Source organism: Fundulus heteroclitus, chromosome 16, assembly GCF_011125445.2.
Source record: "Fundulus heteroclitus isolate FHET01 chromosome 16, MU-UCD_Fhet_4.1, whole genome shotgun sequence".
Taxonomy (NCBI): domain Eukaryota; kingdom Metazoa; phylum Chordata; class Actinopteri; order Cyprinodontiformes; family Fundulidae; genus Fundulus; species Fundulus heteroclitus.
The window spans coordinates 17,853,014-17,865,476 of NC_046376.1; the positions used below are offsets into that span (position 1 = coordinate 17,853,014).

A 12,463-nucleotide genomic window follows, 5' to 3' on the forward strand; every position below is an offset into this window, starting at 1 on the left:
TCACCAGCCTTCAGCAACTTTGCGTTTGCGGTTGCTTTGACCTTCCTTATTTTATTTTACCCTTTTTGATAATTTTGGTATTTCAGTCATGAAAATTAATATAACTATTATGGTATATTATCCTGAATTTAAACAAAAAGGAAATATTGTAAAAATATTGATACATGTCCCTTGGTCGTTCCTAGTTAATTGTCATTTCAGAACATTTGTTATATGCTTAAAATATTAGCCTTCACAACATTACCTGTACAGAAAAATCGTAAAACCACACCATCTATAAAGACAATAAGCAGTTTGATTGTTCCTTTCAACTGTGTTATTTGGTGCTTGGTTTAGTGATAACTGTATTGAGCTTCTTGCTAGATAGGTAGTAGAGATGGGATTCAGCTCTGATTGTTCCACGCCCTTTCAGTCGACATTCTCTCGGGTTTCTTTTATTGAGCTAATCCTAAAGCATGATATATATCATGGCTGCATGAGAAGACTTACTGCTCCCAAGAGACACAAAGGCTTTCTTGAGTGAAAAATTGTAGCCTGATGCAACTTACTCTGCTTGCAGAGCTGATGACTTGGATATGGAGATATCATATAGAGCTGAAGCTGATTCTCGTGGTGATCAGTCTTAAGATTTAGATTAATAACAAAAAGCTTTTTTGTTTTCTTTTTACTGGTCTACAAGGACTTGTTTTTCTGTCTACTTTGCAGTGGTTTTGTGATTTTCTTTTTTTATGTAATATAGAGAAGAAATCCAATTTTAGGTATCCTTTGTGTTGTCATTTCTGTTCTCAGTTCTTCACCTAGGTTAGTGATTTTCTCTAAGAAGCGTTGACACTGCTTCTGGCTTTTAAGGGTGTTCCTATAATGAAATTGACAGGCCGCCTGCTATGTCTCATAGTGAGAAAGATTAGATACAGACTATTCTCCCATTGCTATCGAACGGGGCCTCTCATTGTTCACGCGCTTTCTATAATTCAGCCTTGTTTCTCGTGTTCAGCTTGCAATATTAAGCGCTCTTCACCGCTGCCTGAAAATAATGGGTGAGAGAACATTGCAATCACACTATATCGAAATGTGCAATTCCAATTTAAGAGAGTGCACACTATTTTACATAGTGCTTCCTTTTAAAATTGAAAGCTTCCTTGTGATTTTTGCAACCAAATGACTGCTACTTTTTGCATTATAAACATGTTCCACTAAATGTCTGTCTTTAGGAACCTGGACCTAAGTTTTTGCCCATTGTTGACTTTACAATGCTGTTAATTTATTGATTTATCTTTATAGTAAATATGATATACATCATCCAAAACTTATCCAAGAGTTAAAGCAGTGCTGTTCAGCTGTAGATTTGAAAATGGTCTGTTAGCTAGAGCATCTGGTGAGTCTCATTTACAGCCGTGTCCAGTATGGAAAATCCTTCTTATGACCTGCTTTTCTGTGGGAGAAAGAAAGATATAATCCATTTTAAAGGGAGACGGGGCATTCAAGATTAGGGAAATCTGGACCACCCCCAGCAACTCACTGATGGATTCCATTTTTCACAGCCAGGCAGAAGGCGTTTGAATAAGATTTGAGGCGTAATGGCAGGAACTGTGAGGGATGATGAACATAGGGGTGGGGAGTGAAAACAGGTTACTGGCAATCGCACACTCTACCCTTTGGGATTGCTTGAGTAGAGGAAAGGCCTTTATCTTTGCATCTCCACATCAGTACTCATTCTGTGGAACTGCTTACAAATCATTCTTGTCATCTGAGTAAAATTTAATCAGGGGTATGATGTTTCTGCAGTGTCAATGAGACAGATAAACTGTCTTCTTTGAGGTACATTTCAATGGTGTAGGACTGAGCTATCTCAGCTACATTTATTGAATGTGTTTAAAGAAATAGAAAGTAACAGAGAAGAAACACAAAGAAGGAAATGTAGGCTACTGCTCACTGATGATTGTAAAAACTGACGCTCCAAAGTAATTCTGAACAGATATTACATTTTCAAAGTTTAGAACTCAAGCTGAATTGCTTTGAAGTTTATTTTCTTGACCTGTTTGAAGTTATGAAAATCTTCCCAGTTTAGCAATTCCCTAACTGCAGGATTATTAACAAACCCCATACACATGATTTTTATTGTACAACTTAAGCCCTTGCTCATTTATTCAAGTTATATCAAAGTCCTAACATATGGAAATGTAAAACAGTCTCTTATATAAACAGCCCACGGTGAAATCTAAATCTTTTTGAAGTGGGAAATTTGTAGTGCTGTTGTAAGCAGTCATTATCTTACCTGTGGTAGCAATGTAACATTGTAATGTAAGGTTGTTGATTTTAGGAGGCAAAAGGAAATAAGGTGGGGTGGATGTTTTGTTTCCGTTATATATTTGGGGGAGCAATAAACTGTAAATATTTTCTGATGTTGATGCTAGCCAGTTAAGCCTAATATATTGTATTTTGCAGTACATCTTTAAATGTGTATTTAGTGTTAATAGTAGGGGTGTCCCGATACCAGTTTTTTCCAGACCGAGAACAAGTACCAATAATGAGTACTTAATAAATTGGGACTTATAGATCACACATAATTTACCAATATCATTTACCACTGAAAACTACTGATCATCAAGGGCAACTTGTTTGGTAAACGCTTCAAGTATGTTTCTGAAGTACTTGTTGCAATCTTGGTTGTGCTGCAGCAAACTCTTTGAATTCTGTGTTATGTTTAGTCTTGAACTGCTTCATCTAATTTTTTGTGTTAAAAGGCACCTTTTTTGCCCCTCTTCACAGCACAAAGCAAAAGATTGGTATCAGTTCAGAGTATCGGGTTGCTTTTACAAATACGAGTATGAGTATTTGACGCTGGTATTGGGCCAGATGGGGGTATCGGGACACCACTAGTTAATAGACATAGACTTATACATAAATACCTGCCTAGAGGAATATGACTGGAGCAAAAAGATTATTAAAATGGCAAGGCAAGATTATTTATATAGCACTTTTCAGTAACAAGACGATTCAAAATGCTGTGCATGAACAAAAAAATATCAGAGGGAAATATTACAGAGGAAAATATAAACATTACATTAACAAAAGAATAAGATAAGTAAATTATTAACTAGACTTCTTTCATGCATTAACAAACATACATAAAGCATAACATCACAGTACTTGTTTCTATTCATAATAGGAAATAAACTTAGTATATCCTTGGGGATTTCTGATGTAAAGTAATTTTGTCCAACATTTCTAAAGCTACAACTAAAATAGCTTGTTTTTTTCATTGTTTCACTGGAATGAGCTTCATCACTAACACTTCAAAGCTTAACTGTTTCTATTCATATATTACTCAAACCTAAAACTTAAGGTCTCTGATCTGACCTTTCTAAACCACGGCTAAAATTTCAATTCAATTCAATTCAATTCAATTTTATTTATATAGCGCCAAATCATGAAACATGTCATCTCAAGGCACTTTACAAAGTCAAGTTCAATCATATTATACAGATTGGGTCAGATTATACAGATTGGTCAAAAATTTCCTATATAAGGAAACCAGTTGATTGCATCAAAGTCCCGACAAGCAGCATTCACTCCTGGGGAACCGTAGAGCCACAGGAAGAGTCATCTGCATTGTACATGGCTTTGCTGCAATCCCTCATACTGAGCAAGCATGAAGCGACAGTGGGAAGAAAAACCACCCATTAACGGGAAAAAAAAACCTCCGGCAGAACCGGGCTCAGTATGAACGGTCATCTGCCTCGACCGACTGGGGTTACAGAAGACAGAACAGAGACACAACAAGAGAAACAAAAAAGCACAGAAGCACACATTGATCTAGTAATCTGTTCTACATTAGATGGTAGTAGCAGGTGAGCCGTCTTCTCTGGATGATGTCACAGTTAACAGAACGCCAGACCAGGTGTACCTACTATGAAGAGAAAAGAGAGAGAACAGAAAGTTAAAGCAGAAATGACAACACATAATGCATAATTGAAGAACAGTAGAACTCAATATAGTGAGAAAATTAGATCCTGATATACTCCAGTAGCCTAAGCCTATAGCAGTAAAACTATAAAGGTAGCTGAGAGTAACATGAGTCACTAGTTATAATTTTTGTCAAAAAGAAAAGTTTTAAGCCTAGTCTTAAAAGTAGACAGGGTGTCTGCCTCACGGACCAAAACTGGGAGTTGGTTCCACAGGAGAGGAGCCTGATAGCTAAAGGATCTGCCTCCCATTCTACTTTTAGAGACTCTAGGAACCACCAGCAGACCTGCAGTCTGAGAGTGAAGTGCTCTGTTAGGAACATACGGGGTAATCAGAGCTCTGATATATGATGGAGCTTGATTATTAAGGGCTTTATACGTTAGAAGAAGAATTTTAAATTCTATTCTTGATTTAACAGGAAGCCAATGAAGGGAAGCTAAAATTGGAGAAATATGATCCCTCTTGTTGATTTTCATCAGAACTCTTGCTGCAGCATTTTGGATCAGCTGAAGGCTTTGAACTGCATTTTGTGGAGATGGGAGAATTGTTTCAATTCATAATAAAGTTTCCCTGGAATGAGCTTCAATACTAAAAATTCTAAGCCGGGACGATACGGGGGATGGAGTGAAATGGAGAACGATCATCATCTCACTATAACTAGTCTGTTAGGCAGAAGTTTTTTTTCTTTTCTACTTTTTCAAGTTGGGTACTGACACACACAACCCCATTTCAAAAGTACGTACTCATTTAAAGGCATACTATGCAACATTTTTCAGTTAATTAATGTGTTCCATACCGTTTTGGATGATTAAATGAGTCATTTCAGGTCGAACAAAGGTTTTCTCGGCCGCCCTGGTGGTCTGTGGGGGAAATACTGTACTTGCAATTGCAAGAGCCCTCGGCCCGCACCCACAGGCTCAGAAGTCTCGTGCAAGACCGCGAGAGTCGGTCTTGCTTTACGGCGAGAACTCCATGTGTTTTTGCCACTGAGCTATATAATACACTGGAGTGCTAATCGCCCGCTGTTAGAACCAGTCGCTTTGAAGCCACCAGCCGCCATATTGGTACTCCCTATTATATAATATGTGCGCTACAGCATCGAATAACGCTACAGCATCGAATAACGAGGATTTTCTCATGTTCAGGGGGGGGCTTAAAACTTTTAAAATGTCAAATGCCATATACTTTTTATGTTATGTTCTAAAACTATCAAGTTCTGAGAAAGTCAGTGTGTATAACATGTAAAATATTTTAGCACCTAATTTCCTAGTAGTTGATAGTGTTAGTACATCCACTGACTGTAGAATTACCTATGAAACGATTTCACACACCCAGAAAACTGCTTGTTGTTGCGACCAAATCCTATGGGATTCTGTGAGAGTAGGGAGTAGCAAGATGGCGGCCAGTGACTTCAGTTTTTCGGCAAAATCAGCACTCCAGTGTATATTATAGCTCAGTGATTTTTGTTAATTCTGCCATTCACTATTATGCACGTGTGAAAGCAACAAAGAACCGCGTGTTATCGTCAAATAAACATGCAAGCATATCGAGTTTTTATTATTATTATTATTATTATTATTATTATATATTTATTATTATTATATATATATATATTTTTTATGTTGGCGAGGCGGTAGCGTGAGTTTGGCGAGGCCTCCGCCTCGCCAAAATAGCGCTGTGGGAAGCCCTGATGTTCATACTTTCACTGTGTTAGTCATTGTTTGTACTGCCGTTTTTTTACTTTTCGTTGCGTTCGCCTGTCTGCTAAGCTCAAAACAACTGCGCCTGGCTTGACGGAGAAACCAGAACAGCTGAGCATCTTTATGACAGTGCACTTTTACTTTCGCCCTCTGGGGGGAGCCTCGCTGGAAAATCAACCCCGGTTGCATAGTATACCTTTCATTGGCAATACAGAGAAGCAGACAGAGGAATGGTTGAGGAGGATCGAGAAGTCAGGACTTCCAGGGAAATTTAAGGCGTGGCTCTATCAATATGGGCTGTTGCCAAGGCTCACATGGTTACTGACTGTGTATGAGGCCCCGATGACAAGCGTGGAAGGGATGGAAAGGAAAGTCAACAAGTATCTCCGGAAGTGGCTGGGAATTCCTCCAAGCTTCACGTCAGTAGGCCTGTACATAAGATCAGGACAACTCCAACTTCCTCTGACATCCATGGTGGAGGAGTTTAAAATTGCCAAGTGCAGAGCCGTCATGACCTACAGAGACTCCCATGATGACCAAGTTAGACATGCAGGGATCGTCACAAGATCCGGCCGCAAGTGGGGAGCTGAGTCAACGGTCGCACAGGCGGAAAGTATGCTGAAGATCCGTGACATCATTGAGGCACCATGCACAGGAAGACAGGGTCTTGGAACATCCCATTTTCAACAGTGGAGTAAGGCCGGAACCAGGGACAGAAGAGCAATGATTCAGGAGGAGATTAGAAGTATGGAGGAGGAAGGACGAAGGTCAAAGGCTGTGGCGCTGTCTTCCCAAGGAGCCTGGACCAAGTGGGACCTCCCCAAGCGTAAGATTACTTGGGCAGAGCTGTGGAGGCTGGAGCCGTTTCGCATTTCCTTCTTACTGCGATCAGTGTATGACACACTCCCGACCCCAGCAAATTTACATAGGTGGGGACTTTCTGAGAGCCCACTGTGCAGGCTCAGCGGGGAGAAAGGGACCATGGCGCATATCCTGTCTGGGTGTAAAATTGCACTTGCCCAAGGAAGATACAGGTGGCGCTATGACAAGGTGCTCATGACACTTGCTAATACCTTAGAGCAGGAGAGGAAGAAGAAGAAACGGCAAAAACATCCAAAGGTAACATCAATCCAATTTGTAAGGGAAGGGGAAAAGCCACCAACCGCAGTTACAGCAAAACCTAGTCTACTGCAAAAGGCCTAATCCTGGGAAATGAAGGTTGACCTGGGGAAAAGGTTGAAGTTCCCACAGTTTGTCCAGACATCCCTGAGGCCAGATGTGGTACTGTGGTCGGAAGAAGCGAAGAAGATCATCCTTATTGAACTAACAGTCCCATGGGAAGAGGGGTGTGAACAGGCCTTTGAAAGGAAAAGTGGGAAGTATCAAGACCTTCTAAATGAGTGCAGAGAGAAGGGATGGCAGTCATGGTTGTTCCCAGTCGAGGTCGGTTGTCGAGGGTTCCCTGTCCAGTCGGTATGGAGAAAGTTCACAGCCATTGGGCTGGGAGGGAGGGAAAGAAAGGTTGCAGCTCGCAGGATGGGGGAGGCAGCGGAAAAGGCCTCATGTTGGTTATGGAGTAGGAGGAAGGAGGTTAGCTGGAAGCCAGGAGGAGGAGATGGGCAGTGACTTGGCCATCACTGCCGACCCACCACCGGGAGGCTGTTGTGGTTCAGGGTTGAAACAGCCAGTGACAGTGGATGCCACCTGATGACATTGATTCCTCCTGGCCAAGGCTACATTCACTCAGGGTGAATGAAGGAGAATCATCTTTGGGTGTATGTGTATTATTAACTGCCTATAATATGTATAATGCTGATCAAAGCAGACAGGGATTGCCATGATACTAAAATGTCAAACTTAATTGCAAAGAAAAATACTCAATACCCTGTACCAGGGATCTTCAACTCCACTCCTCGAGGTCCAGTGTCCTGCAACTTGTATGTGTCTCAGCTTCAACAGGGCTGAGTCGTGTAAAATAATAACGTCATTAGCAGGACTCTGGAGAACTTCACTGCAGACTGAGGAGGTAATTCAGTATATATTTTTTTTTTTTATTAAGGCATGTTGGACCAGGAAATATCTAAAAGTTCCAGGACACCAGACCTCGAGGACCGGAATTACAGACCCCTGCTCTATACCATTTCAGGCAACCACTTTTTAAAGGTACAGTGGTCTTCATAGTTAAGAGCAAAATATATGATTAATCATAATAAGATAATGGTAGGACGAACTTACAAATATCATCAACACAATCACTGAATTTGAATTTACAATATCTCTTTGTTCTCTGGCAGCCATCAACAGCTCTAGAGGCCTTTATTGCTCACATTGTTCTTTGTGTGTTAAAATGAATGTCTTTTAAATCATGACATTAAATAATTAAATGTATTTTTTGTTAAATTAATTTGAATATGCGTTTCATTATTTCACCCAGTATGTATGTCATGGCATTGTGCAGCAGACTCGTCACAAAATCATTTAAACAGTCACCTTCACCCATCAAACTCAGTGGGCAGGATTATGGAGACCCTGACGCCGGATTGGCTGTGTCACACTAAGGGAGACAAGACAACTTCTTTCTGGTTGAATATTAACCCTGAGGTCAACATCTTTGCTGGAACGTGCAAAAATAACTTAAATAATGTGTTGCAATTTGTTTACCATACACTGGTTGAGTGACTCCAGCCTCTATATCCTATGTTTGGTCTGAAATATCTCAAATAAGTTTATGAGAGAGCTCGCTGTAGTCCAGCGTGTGGGAAGCTGTGACAAAAGGGATCAAAATTAGCCACGCCCACTGGCTAACATTCTGTCACAAACCGTTTTCAGCATCATATTTATAGTATTAATAATTAGGACAGTCAGAACAATTGGCACAGTCCTTTTTTATTGTTTAAAAAGGACTGATGTTCGGGACTTGGTACGAGTCTTAGCAGATCCTAAAGACTATTTTGCATGCTTGGGCTTCTCAGGAAGTGTGGTTGGCCAATGCAGCCATCTTACTGACTTAATCTCTATATAAAAAAATGCCTATACCTGTTGTTTCTACCTGTATATATTGTTTGTGTGCATCCTGAGCTGGTGTCTCAAAAAAAATAAAAAAATTCCCACATGCATGACAATAAATGATTCTTGATTGTTGAGTTACTAACAGGAGTTTCTGTGTATTTCCTGTAAAGTGAGTCGATCCTTATCTTAACCCTGAGTGATTTCCATATCCAACATGCACTGGACTCTTCAAATGCATGAAACAGCAGTGCCAACATTCTTTCATCGGACAATTGTTATTGTCTGTCATAAGTTAAGTAAAACTGCAGGCAATACCTCAATTAGTTAAAAAAGAAAGGTAAAATATATTTACTCTATTTAGTCATGCTTCTTTTTTATATTTCAAGTCTTAATCAAAGACTTATGTAATATCAGGTCTTCCCAGTAGTAGTTTTGCATCCTAACTTTATTTTGCCCTTTTAAAACATATAATTAAGGAGAAATGTGATTTCTAACAGCTCCCTTTTATTTCCTATAGTGTATTATATATTTGTAATCTTATTTCTTTATAGGTCTGATTTGATCTTAATTTGCTCATGCTGTTATCAGTGTGATTCTGTTGCCTCTGATTCTGCAATCCTCTTCTGTCTTTCTTGTCTCCTGTGTTATGGCCTTTTTATCCACCTCTTTTCTGCTGGTTTAGGTTGCAGGAGCTCGGAGCAATGTGGAAGCTGGACTTAAACAGCACATAGAAAGGCTGGATGAGATCTTTGCCTCAAGGGCAGAGTACCTCCAGGCTCTGCGCTTCCTACAGCTAATGGTCAACAACATCATCCGTGAGCTGACAGCTCTGCCAGATATCAACAAAACCAAAATTGACTTGGCAGCCATTGCAGACCAGACTGCTTTCATTGAGTATTACAGGTAGGAGGAGCTTTACCAGCTTCACTAACTTGATGGAGATAATTTTATTTTATGTGCATGCAGATGGAGCAAACATGCTGCTTAAAATGGAGTGGTAGTAGAGATACAACTCAGACACGGAGCAGATGGGGTTTTATTGATCTCTCCTGAGAAACACAACCTGGAAAAGCTATTTGTCCTGATTGCTAAATAAATGAAAGCTGAAATTGAGCTCATTTTCCAGTGTGCAGTTGAGTTCTTACACGCATTCCCTCCCCAGATAATTATGCATGGCAGAATGTCTATTTGGTCATAAATGATCTCCATATCCTGAATGTATTGTTCAAAATTATGGCTGGAGTGTAAGGTTTTGGTGCCAGAAATTGAATCCAGTGAAGGAGAAAAAGAAGATAACTAAAAAATGTAAGTAATTAAGAAATGAAGTACAATCCAAGACTGGAATCAATTAAAGCCCAGCTCAAACAGCAGTGGATTATCCAATCAGAAAGCTTGCTCAACGTAAATGATCAGTTCGGATGCACATGTTAAAACATAGCCGTGTGATTATGATCAGACACACATTTGTCTGTTACAGTGGGTTGAAATATACTCTGTGGACGCAGGTAACGCAGCTTTGAGTCAAAGTTTTATTTATTTTTTTATTATTTTTTTTTTTATGTGAGGTCATTTTTACACTGAACATGTGCACTACAGTTAGAATAGTTGCTCTGGGGTTTTGTTCAGTGGGACTAACTTCAAGAGTTAATAACCCTGTTTATTTTTTAAATCAATCCAAGGTATCATTTCTGTAATTGTTACAAATGTGATATAATTATTTTCAACAGTTTATCATCTTAAGTTTACGGTTTCTCTGTAAGGACCACGTATATTCAGCAACTGACAGATAATTCATAACCAAAATGTACAATAGTTTTCTCACAAGTTTTGTTGTTGGAGTCTGTCCTAGATTTTAAGAGGATGAGCAGAATTGGGAAAATGTTCTATTTAAAACATAGTTTTAAAAAAATGTTATCACACATATTTTAGTTTAATCTGACCTCTAAACTGATCGCAATGCTATAGTGACTTACCTATTTTACTGACTAAAAGCATAAGTCATATTTATTTACATTATACAGAATTATATATTATACAGGTGTCGAAACGTTTTCAGGCAAAAAAAAGAGCCATAGTTCAGTTGCCTCCGATTTAAGCCTGTTTGCTGTTGTGATGACCTGAATAACTGAGAATGTGCAGAGGCAGTATACAGAATATTATCTGCAAATACTATAATGCACGTTGGACACAGTTGACCTGAAATCGTTTCTCCAAAAGATAAGTATCCCTGCTTTTTATTAACTTGGTACACAAACAAAAATTATTTCAGTACTATTTAATCTTCTACTTATTAACTTTTGTGTAATTTGTTCCATCCCTGCTGTTTGAAGCAGCACCGTGCAAGTTTTGATCCAAGTCTTAGCTTAATTTGAGATATATTTAAATGATTTTTCAGGTCAAATATACAGCCCTTGGCACATATTGATGCTCTGTGTGGGCTGCTCTTCTTAAAAACTCACCTACATACCTGTAACTTGAAAGGGTCGGGTCCGTCGCTGAATGGGTTGTGTGACCTAAAGGTCTTGTGACCTAGAACGATGCTTTATGGCAGTTTGAGCTCCACTTAAACACAAGAGATAACCTCACATTATTCTACTTTTCTTATCCTCGAGTCAGTTTGTCATGGCAGAGGGAAGGAAAAAGAGGAAAACTATGTCTGAGGAGTTCAAAAAGAAAGAGTGAGACAGGGACCATTGCAGAGGAAAAACAAGACTAGGTCTTGCAACAGAATTTGCTTGTTAGGAATTGATGAAAGAGCAATCAGGATGTAAAACCATTTGCTTTTTGCATATTTTTTATAAAATATGCTCTCGCAACACCAACAGTAAAAGTAAAACTAACAATCCCAACAATACTGTTAGTTTTTGGGATTTGTAAACATCATAAATTACATGATGTTAGTTATCATGATGTCACAAGGTCATAAATGTTACAATAATTACAAATGGAGTAATGGTGTACTACATGCAGCATGTTTACGTGCTGCTGTAAAAAATCCACCCTATAATCCAAGAGACTAACAATGCAGAAAACGAGAGGTGGCACGTTTGTTTCATGCGGGTAATCCTTTAAGCTATGCATGGCTAACAGCTTTGCTCTCTCAACCTCCTTTTTGAAGCACATTGTATTCTGTGCATCCTCACTCTGTCAGCTCTTTCTGCTGACTGGACATGCAGCACGTCCTTCAAAATAAGTCTTGTAATATCATCCATACACCACTGGAGTTATGTCCATCAAAACACGTCAGAGCTAGGTGTCCACACTGAATCTTAGTTACTTGGAACAAAATCCTTGTATACATGCCAATTCTCAAATGGCAATTCAATTGCTAGAAACTCAAGTCAACGGCCAAAAAAAATAAAATCCTGGACTGAAACGGGGTGTTCGCACATATGTCACAATTTGTTTTGAAACAGAATAATCATGCAGGCTCATCAGTTATTGAAACTTACAGTATTTTCCTGCTTAATTTAGTGGTAATGTCTTTTCAGGTGTTTTTTAATCAACAGTTTTTGGAGAATAAATGAATAGGTAATCAAGTTTATTTTATAAACATTGATGTTGAACCCCATTTAAATGATTTAGATTTTTTTTTAAAAGAAAGAAATGTGGATGACAGATTTATCCAAACAGCTGCGATTCAATATTATTTTTTGTACACTGTCTTCTGTATCAGTTACAGGAATACTAAGTATTTCTAATTCCTCAGGTTTCAAGCAAAGCACAAACAACCATCAAAAACACACATTGTACTACTGGTGCTAAAACCCCCCAATATCAATTTCATA

General features: G+C 39.0%; 1 protein-coding gene across 5 annotated transcripts in view; it reads left to right on the top strand.

Moving 5' to 3' along the window:
* LOC105932070 (protein tweety homolog 2-like) overlaps positions 1 to 12,463 on the top strand; it is a 46,377-nt gene that overhangs the window by 15,635 nt on the left and 18,279 nt on the right. For 4 of the 5 annotated variants that reach the window (XR_004932941.1, XM_021320742.2, XM_012871052.3 and 1 more), the window contains one exon: positions 9,358 to 9,578. Coding sequence is in view for 4 of the 5 variants with exons in the window: in XM_021320742.2 (XP_021176417.2) it covers positions 9,358 to 9,578 (221 nt within the window). In the remaining variant the exon portion in view is untranslated. Of the gene's footprint in view, positions 1 to 7,725; positions 7,830 to 9,357; positions 9,579 to 12,463 lie in introns of all 5 variants that reach the window. The other variant, XM_036147947.1, reaches the window with a different exon arrangement.